Source organism: Dromiciops gliroides, chromosome 3 (assembly GCF_019393635.1).
Source record: "Dromiciops gliroides isolate mDroGli1 chromosome 3, mDroGli1.pri, whole genome shotgun sequence".
NCBI classification, from domain to species: Eukaryota; Metazoa; Chordata; class Mammalia; order Microbiotheria; family Microbiotheriidae; genus Dromiciops; species Dromiciops gliroides.
The window spans coordinates 57,239,375-57,249,455 of NC_057863.1; the positions used below are offsets into that span (position 1 = coordinate 57,239,375).

Genomic DNA, 10,081 nt, shown 5'->3' on the forward strand with positions numbered 1-10,081 from the left:
TCCTCCTGACTCCAAGGCTGGTGCTCTATCCACTGTACCACCTAGTTGCCCCCTTGATAGACTTTTTAAAGCTCTCCCAAATCTGGCTCTGATATGTCTTTCCAGTTTCATCGAACCTTGTTGTCCCTCTTACTATCTGTGATTCAAACTGATCTCTCTGCTCCTTATTTCACAAAGATCCTTTTCCCCATTTCCCTTCTCCTGCCTTTGGACTTCAATGCACCTCCCCCTTATATACTTCATAGAGTCTCTCTTCCTTTAAGATGCAGCTCAAATACCATCTTCTGTATGAATGAAGCCTTTCTTGAGCCCCTCACTGCTAATGCCCATCCTCCCAGACTACTTTATATTTAATTTGTATATATTTGCATTTACTAACTTTATATCTCTACTATGCATGTATATGCATATGTATGTATGTATGTGTATATTTGTCTCTCTCATTAAAATATAAGTTCCTTGTAAGTAGGGATTTTTCTTGGATCCCCAATGACTAGCATAGGTCCCAACATATAGTAGATGCTTGATTAAAAGAAAAAAAGATAAACAAAACTTGATTGATTGATTTATTGATCCTGAAATGTTTTATGAGCTCCATTCATCTCTTTGAAAAAGAAAAAGAATGTTGTTCTTCATTGGACAGTCTCAGTTAAGTGAACTAATGGGGCACAATCTTTATTTAACCAGCGTTCCATTTTCCTTTTATGTTTCAGGTTTGGAAAGAAATCCCGACCTACTATGTATGATGCAACTCCTATTGCTTATGAGGATTACAGCCCTGATGACAAACCCTTGGTCACACTGATTAAAACGAAAGATTTGTAATCGACTGTATCTTTTTTGGATTATTTTTCAAAAAGATGAGATACAACACGAATTTAAATATTTTTAAGAGTTAAAAAAACCTAAGACATTTAAATTGTTAGCTGCTCAAGAATTTTCTGTAGAATATTTAAGAACTAATTTTCTGCAGCTTTTAGTTTGAAGAAGTATTTTAAAAACCGAATTTGTGAAGTTCATAGATTACATTTTAATGTACTTCCAGCTCTCTAAACCATAGGCTTCTAATAGTGTGTGCTCTCTTCACGGTAGACACTATTATGACACCCAGATTAATTTCTGTGCTTGTTCCAGAATAAGTCTAATGGAGAAGAAGTTTCTGTTTGACATTAAAGTGCCGGCTTTCTGAGTAGAGTTAGGAAAAAAATGTAAAGCATAGTCTGATGCATAATACAGTATATCCATACCCTAAAAGAAGTCTAAGATGTGTGTGTGTTGTGAAAAAGAAACTAGTTACATTACTTATTCCTCACCTGAATGAATTAGCTTTTTGCCTTATTCTGTGCATGGGTAGAGATCCTATTTCTGCATTATTTGGTTGAATCTTGTGGAAGCATACTTGGGAATTCCATGTTTGTCAGATTTCGTTTTGTTTTCGGTAATAGTCTTCGAGGTCGGTCACCTTCACAGAACAAACAAACAAACTACAAGTTGGATGAGTACCTGAGAAGGTGAATTTGGTGATGGTGATTTGGTGATCCTCTAATTTTTCTTTGAAAAGTCCAAGTTTTTCTATTGTGGGTAAATTAAATCTAGGTTTTAAGTTGTTTGCTCTTAAGAGGTTGTAAATGTATGAGAGAACTGGCTCTTTGAATACTATGTGTCTCTCCTTGCATATCTTATTTATACCCAAGACCTTTTTGTTTTTGTTCTTATTTTTTTGTGGCTGTATTTGAATGCTGTGTGCTTCTTCAAGTTCTTGCTGATTTCAAAGGATATTAAATAAATGTTATCAAATCAGTGGTGCCATGGACTCTTTTATCTGAAAAAAAAACCAAAGCATCAGAAGTTTTTTAATTGATACTCTATGTCCAAGAGAAAAAGCTGTTTTAACCACTTAGGTGAGTTTATCAGCAGTTAGTCTTGAATCCAGGAAGATTTTTGGTTCTGGTTCGTCCTCCAGCACACCCTGGTTTTATGATTTTGGACAAGTCATGTAATCTCCAGGTGCTCCACACAACTCTTTAAGACCTTAAATCACTGAGAAGGTGTCTACATGTATTGGTAGAGGAAGTTCATCACCAGAAGCTCCCTACCCTAGTGAAATCACCAGTCTAATCCCTACCACTATAACTGCCATCACTCATTGTGTCTTCTATGAGTACTTCAATATTAAGGAAGTTTGGGGAGGGAATGAAGAGGGTGAGGACTATGTGGCATTGTACCTAGGGCTTTTTCCTCCTGGGGCAAGCAGCATGAATAGCACTCTCAGTGGGGGCTGGGAGTGAGGATGGGAGAACACTAATTTAGGAGGGAGAAGAGAAAGACCCAGCAGATAAGCATGAGGAATTGTGGTGTGGAGGAACACAGTGGGACATGGAAAGTGTTCACCCAAGTTTGCCAAAGGGACTGTGAGTACTATCAGTGTATTCTCTAATCCCAAGGTGCCTTACTGGGTAACTGTTTTGTTTCTGGTATTAAGATGATGAATTTTCTCCAGAGGACATGAGCATACAAACTGAAGAACATCAGAATTAGGGAGTGAATCCAGGTCCAGCTCTTTCTCCATTAAGCCATGTTAGCAATCCTCCAAATGATGCAACCCCCACCTCCCCTGCCCCAATCTGATTATTCAATGATACAGGGCAATAGATTGGATTGAAGTTTTTATTTGGGTCAAGAATACCACCCAAAAATAAATATGGGTGATGTTAGGATGGTTTTCTGGACATGTAGAGTAGTCCATGGAAAAAGCACTATAAAGTAAAACTCAAACATTCTCTCTCTCTCTCTCTCTCTCTCTCTCTCTCTCTCTCTCTCTCTCTCCTACACTACACTCTCATTATGTCCCCTAGAGTTTTCCCTTGTACCAAAGAAACACTTTTAAGCAAAACCACAAGTAGCAAGTGACTATTGCTGACAGTGTATTTCTGAAATACTGTGTCACTAATCCACCACCTCAGGTGGAGAAGAGGGAAGTGTGGTTCATCATTTGACCCCTGTAGCCAAAATTATTTCTTCAGTTTTCCAGCCTTGTTCAGTCATGTTGCTATTGCTATAGCTCTAGCAATAGAGCATACTCATACATGTGGGCATATATTTATACATATAGATGTGGTCATATATATGTGTCTATGTGTGTTCACATTACTTCCTTCTCCACACACTCTAATCCAGTGTCACTGTTGGCATCCTTACCTTTCATTGCACAAGAAACTCCATCTCCCAGTTTTGAGAGTTTTCATTTGCCTAGAATGCCTACCTGCCTCCTGGCTTCCCTGGCATCCTTCTTGTCTCAGCTCAAGTTCTACCTGAAAGAAGCTTTCCCCAGTCCTTCTTAGTCTTAAGGCTTTCCCTCTGAAACTGACTCTATTTATGTCTGCCTGCCTTTCTATATCCATCCATCCATCCATCCATCCATCCATCCATCCATCCATCCATCCATCCATCCATCCATCCATCCATCCATCCATCCATCCATCCATCCATCCATCCATCCATCTATCTATCTATCTATCTATCTATCTATCTATCTATCTATCTATCTATCTATCTATCTATCTATCTATCTATCATCTATCTATCATCTATCTATCTGTATGTCTGTCTGTCTATCTATCATCTATCTATCTATCTATCTATCTATCTATCTATCTATCTATCTATCTATCTGTCTGTCTATCTGTCTGTCTGTCTATCATCTATCTCATCTATCTATCATCTATCATCTATCTATCTATCTATCATCTATCTATCTATCTATCATCTATCTATCATCTATCATCTATCTATCATCTATCATCTATCTATCATCTATCATCTATCTATCATCTATCTATCTATCTATCTATCTATCTATCTATCTATCTATCTATCATCTATCTATCTATCATCTATCTATCTATCTATCTATCTATCTATCTATCTATCTATCTATCTATCTATCTATCATCTATCTATCTATCTATCATCTATCTATCTATCTATCTATCTATCTATCTATCTATCTATCTATCTATCTATCTATCTATCTATCTATCTACCTGTCTGTCTGTCTGTCTGTCTGTCTGTCTGTCTGTCTATCATCTATCTCATCTATCTCATCTATCTATCATCTATCATCTATCTATCTATCTATCTATCTATCTATCTATCTATCTATCTATCTATCATCTATCTATCTATCTATCTATCTATCTATCTATCTATCTATCTATCTATCTATCTATCTACCTGTCTGTCTGTCTGTCTGTCTGTCTGTCTGTCTGTCTGTCTGTCTATCATCTATCTCATCTATCTCATCTATCTATCATCTATCATCTATCTATCTATCTATCTATCTATCTATATATCATCTATCTATCTATCTATCTATCTATCTATCTATCTATCTATCTATCTATCTATCATCTATCTATCTATCTATCTATCTATCTATCATCTATCTATCTATCTATCTATCTATCTATCTATCTATCTATCTATCTATCTATCCATCATCAACATCTATCTATCATCATCATTATCTCTCTCTCTCTCTCTCATCTGTCTGTCCTCCTCGATGAAAAAGCTCCCTTTACTAATGGAGGCCAGCATCTTGTCTGCCGAGAGCATGGATATCACAATCCAGTATGTGTCAGAGGAGGGCCTTGAGCCCAGGTCTTCCTGGTTTTAAAGCCAGCTCCCTCTCCACTATACCACACTGCCTTTCATATATGCATATGCTCAGAATAAATATTTTAAAAAATAAATACATTTAAATACAAGGTGGTAAAGTATAGGGTAGCTGGAGGGCAGTAAAAGGTGGATAAGCAGAAAATACTTCCTGTCAAAAATGATGCTTGAGCTTGCACTCCAAGGCATGAGGAATGGCCAGGACAAAGCCTCAGAGAACTGAGATGGTGTGCTGTCTGTGACTAAGACATCTGTGACTGTACTGGAGAACTTGGGGAGGGGAATGATGCAAAGAGGACAGCAAGATCAGTTGGGACCAGGTTGTATAAGGCTTTAAGAGTGAAACAGGGGTAGCTAGGTGGTGCAGTGGATAGAGCACTGGCCCTGGAGTCATGAGTACCTGAGTTCAAATCAGACACTTAACACTTACTAGCTGTGTGACCCTGGGCAAGTCACTTAACCCCAATTGCCTCACACAAAAAAGAGTGAAACAGACTATTTGTTCCTAGAGATAATAGGGAGCCACAAGAGTTTATTAGAGGAGGAACATGATTAAGACTAAGGAGGACTGGGAAAGACTTCTCACAGGTGGGACTTTAGCTAAGGCTTGATTCACATTTAAAGATCCCCTTTGACAGCTGTGTGGAGAATGAACTAGAGGAGGGAGGTCTTGAGGCAGAGGAGGGAGCCACAGCAGGAGTGTGTAAGAGGAGAAGGAGGTAGATTGGGGCAAACAATGTCATGGAGAGAAATAAACAAGCCTTGACGATTGGTTGGATGTGTGGGAGGGAAAGAGTGAAGAAGGGAGGAGTACACTGAGATTTGGAGCCTCGGGGATGAGAGGAGTGGGGGTGCCTTTGAGAAGAACAGGGACATTTGGAAGAGGGCTATGTTGGGGGGAGAGGGTGATGAATTCCATTTTGGATGTGTGCTGCCTCAGTTTCCTCTGGAACATCTCATCTGAGCGTCCAATAGGCACTGGATGATGCTGGGCTGAAAGTCAGGGAGAGACTGGACCTGGATGTATACATCTGTGAGTAGTCTGCATAGAACTGATAATTAAGTCCCCACTGGAACTACCAATACAATGTACACACAGAGAGAGAGAGAGAGAGAGAGAGAGAGAGAGAGAGAGAGAGAGAGAGAGAGAGAGAGCGAGAGCGAGAGAGCGAGAGCACAAACCCCTTTGTTCAAATCCTACTTCAAATTACTCAATAGAATGTATCTTACTGGGATAGAGATTAGGTCTTTTTTTTAATCTTTTACCCCGATATCACATGGTTGACACATGACATGAGCATGACACATGGTTGGTGCTTTAAAAAAGCTTAATAAATGCCCTGTTACCTGAGTGACACTGAACAGGTTACCTAATGTCTCTGGGTTTAATTTTCCTTACCTAAAAATGAAAGGATTTGATGAATCAGCAATGACAAACACATGGCCAGCCACATATGGCCCACAACACTCCTGAGTGCAGCCTGAACCAGATTATAACATAATTGGGAATATTTAACAAAATAATTAAAAATACAATAAAATGTAGATATTGTTAATATATGCTTTTCTAAGTCAGTATGCACCCATTGGGATCTGTTTCTATTAAAGTCTGACCCCTGGACTTAGAGGGTCTCTAAGAACCCATCCAGTTGTCCCATTTTCCTAATAATAAAACAAATAATTAAGTTCATTTAAACAACCATATATGAAATGCTTACCAGGCTAAAGACCCTGTGCTGATGCTGGTGAAAAGAGATGAAAAACAGCATAGCATCTGCCCTCAAGAAGCTTACATTCTATTAGGGAGAACAAAGACAAAGTTTTATAATGTCATCAATATTAGTACTGAGGGATATTGAGTAAATAAAAGGCCAGAGTGGGTTCAGAAATGGAAGCTGGTTCAAAAATATGGTGTTACAGTGGACAGAGAACACTGGGGACCAAGATTCAAATCCTAACTCTCCCACTGATTCACTGTGTGACACTCTTTGGGCAAGTCACATAGCCTCGCTTTTTGTATCTGCAAAGTAGGGTCGGCAGTGTGTCTTATTTAAACATCTATGTGGCATGGTGAATCAGATACTGAATATTGACTGAGGAAAGCCTGAGTTCAAATCCAGCCTTAGATACTAGCTGTGTGACTTTTGGCTCTCTGCCTCAGTTTCCTCAAATGTAAAATGGGGGTAAAATAGTTCCTACCTCCCAGTATTGTTTTGAGAATCAAATGAGATAATATTTGTAAATCTCTTAGAACAGTACCTGGTATATATAATAGGTGCTAAATAAATGCTTGTTTCCTTCTTCCCTTCTTTTCCTTCTAACTCTCTGATTCTATAGTAATCAGGAAAGGTCTCTTAGTGGAGGCAGCTTGTCAGTCCAACCATGAAAAAAGGTAATACCTCTGGATTAAGGAGAAAACAGTGGGCACTTCCTATCACCCATGGGTGGTAGTTGGAATACTTGGAGTCTGTAGGGGCTACTCTGAAGCTTGATTCACTAGCATTTAACTGTTTTCAATTACAATTTTAGGAGCAGATCCAAAAATACCCTGCTGCTTTTGGAATTATATATGGGCCAAAGCTGGACACGTTTCTGGATTGAATCAATATTTTTGTAATGGGTTTTTGTCAGGATGAATTTCCATGCTGCTTTCCTTTTTAATGTGCAGGTTAAAATTTAACCCTGTTATATTAATGGTCTATAGATGGACAATTATCTTTGGTTCTTATTTACTTAAGATCTATCAGTCTGATACTTTCCATTGCCTAAGATCAAGCTTATAGTGTAAAAATCCTTTTTTATTATTATTTGAAAGTATTCTTTTTCAGTTACATATTAGGATCATTTTAAACATTTGTTTTCATAGGATTTTTAGTTCCAAATTTTTCTTCCACTCTCCCTTCCCTCCCTCCTCCCCAAGACAGAAAGCGGTCTGATATAGGCTATCTATGTACAATCACATTAAATATATTTTTACATTAGTCATCTTGTGAAAGAAGAATCAGAACACAAAGGAAAAACCTCAAAAAAGAAGGAAAAAACCCCACACTCCAAAAGTAGAAACAGTATGGTTCAATCTGCATTCTTAATCCACAGTTCTTTTTTCTAGATGTTGAGAACATTTTCTATTATGAGTTCTTTGAAACTGTTTTGGATCGTTGCACTGCTGAGAAGAGTCAAGTCTATCACCATTGTTCATCTCACAATGTTGCTGTTACTGTGTACAATGTTCTCCTGGTTTTGCTCCTCAGTCAGCATCAGTTCATGTAAGTCCTTCCAGGGTTCCCTGAACTTCTCCTGCTCATCGTTTCTTACAGCACAATAGTATTCCGTTACATTCATATACTACAACTTGTTTAGCCATTCCTCTATTGATGGGTATTCCCTGAATTTCCAATTCTTTGCCACCACAAAGAGAGCTGCTATAAATATTTTTGTACATGTGGGTCCTTTTCCCTTTTTTATGGTCTCTTTGAGATACAAACCTAGCAGTGGTACCACTGGGTCAAAGTGTATGAACTTTGATTACATTAAATTAGAAAGTTTTGTAGAAACAGAAGCAATGCAGCCAAAATTAGAAAGGAGGCAGAAAGCTGGGAAACAATTTTTTACAGCCAGTATTGTTGATAAAGGCCTCATTTCTAAAATATATAGGGAACTAAATCAAATTTATAAGAATGCAAGTCATTCCCCAGTTGAGAAATGGTCAAAGGATATGAACAGGCAATTTTCTGATGAAGAAATCAAAGCTATCTATTGTAATAGGAAAAAATCACTATTGATCAGAGAAATGCAAATTAAAACAACTCTGAGGTACCACCTCACACCTATAAGATTGGCTAATATGACAAAAAAGGAAAATAATAAATGTTGGAGAAGCTGTGGAAAAATTGGAACACTAATGTATTGTTGGTGGAGCTGTGAACTGATCCAACCATTCCAGAGATCAATTTGGAACTATGCCCAAAGGGCTATGGAACTGTTCATACCCTTTAAAAATCCTTTTATTAGTAGTTAACAAGCATTTATTAAGTTCCAGCCATGTGCCAAGTACTGAGGATTTTTAAAAAATAAGACCAAAGACAGTCCTTGCCCTCACGGGACTCACAATCTAAGGTGGGGAGACAACAGACAAAAAAACTGACAAACAATACAGTCATTGAGACAAAGGCTACCTAGTCAACGTTTTTGGTTAATGAGATGCTTTCCAAGACAAACAATTCTTATTTGAGATTCAAATTTCTTGATCTTCCTGTCTCCACCATTAGTACTGATTCTAGTTTCCAAAGAAAGTGGCCCCTAGGTGTTAGATAAAAGGTTTCAACTTAACCTATCATGTCCCAAGTGTTTTTCTAATCAGTTTCAAGACGCTTAATTTCTTGGGGTTTCAGTGTTCTCAATTACTTCCCTCACAGCATTTAGAAGAGAGTAAATATCTCATTATTATTAATTATGATGAGATTAATAAGCATGTTATCATGAACAAATTTATTGTTATGAATTATAAGTGTTATTATTAACAAGTGCATTATTATTATGCAATAGGTTTACCCTGGCAGAAGTTAAAAATCAAAGCAAAATGACCAAAATATATCATTAATAATAACAACCAAATATTTACATAATGCTTTAAGATGGCCATGGTGCTTGACATGTGTTTTCTTACTTGATTCTCACAGTGACCCTATAAGGCAAGCACTGCAGGCTCTGTTATCCATAATTTATAGATGAGGCATCTGAAGCACAGAGAGCTGTGTCTTGTAGCTACGAAGCATCAAAGGCAGGATTCAGAGAATCACAGAATCTCAACATTAGAAAAGATCTTACAGGTCATTTAGTCCAAGCCAAGGGCTCCCCCATTAAGAGGGAAACAACTCCTGCTCTATAATTCTCTGGAATTCATCAGCTGGACGTGATGTGTCAAAGGTTCATTTATTGCCATTCTTGCAAGAATGGTCACCAAGCGTATAGCTGATGGGTGCAAAGAATGAGGGTTAGCAGACCCTAACACAAATGGGCCCTCCCCTTTTTCATCACTGGTCAATTACTCAAGGGTTACAATCTACACGCAAAAACTAGCTAACCAGAATGCAGTATTCCTAACCCTAATTTCCATAATAATTCCTTGGGTTTTTAGCCACTGGGGGAGGTGACACAGGGACATTTCTTCAATCTTCCCTTATATGGACACAGTCCAGGAGAGGACCTAGTTGACACCAGCTCAGGGTTCCTTGAACCATGTGATTTTGTCTGCTGGAGGGGAAGGAGGGGGACTGAGACTTTTGTCCTCAAACAGATCCAATGGTGACTGTTATATCCTTATCGAGAGGAGACCATTCCCCATTTCCTTACACCCATCCTCCAAAAGATTTCCTCTACATCATACATTACCAGGGACTACTACTCT

The 10,081-nt window shown here is 38.2% G+C and overlaps 1 protein-coding gene across 1 annotated transcript in view; it reads left to right on the top strand.

Moving 5' to 3' along the window:
• The window catches only part of DNER (delta/notch like EGF repeat containing), a 287,309-nt gene extending 285,509 nt beyond the window's left edge, over positions 1–1,800 (top strand). The window contains exon 13 of the mRNA XM_043993335.1: positions 714–1,800. Coding sequence (XP_043849270.1) covers positions 714–825 — 112 coding nt within the window. The 3' untranslated portion in view covers positions 826–1,800. The remainder of the gene's footprint in view (positions 1–713) is intronic.
• Positions 1,801–10,081: the final 8,281 nt, after the last annotated feature.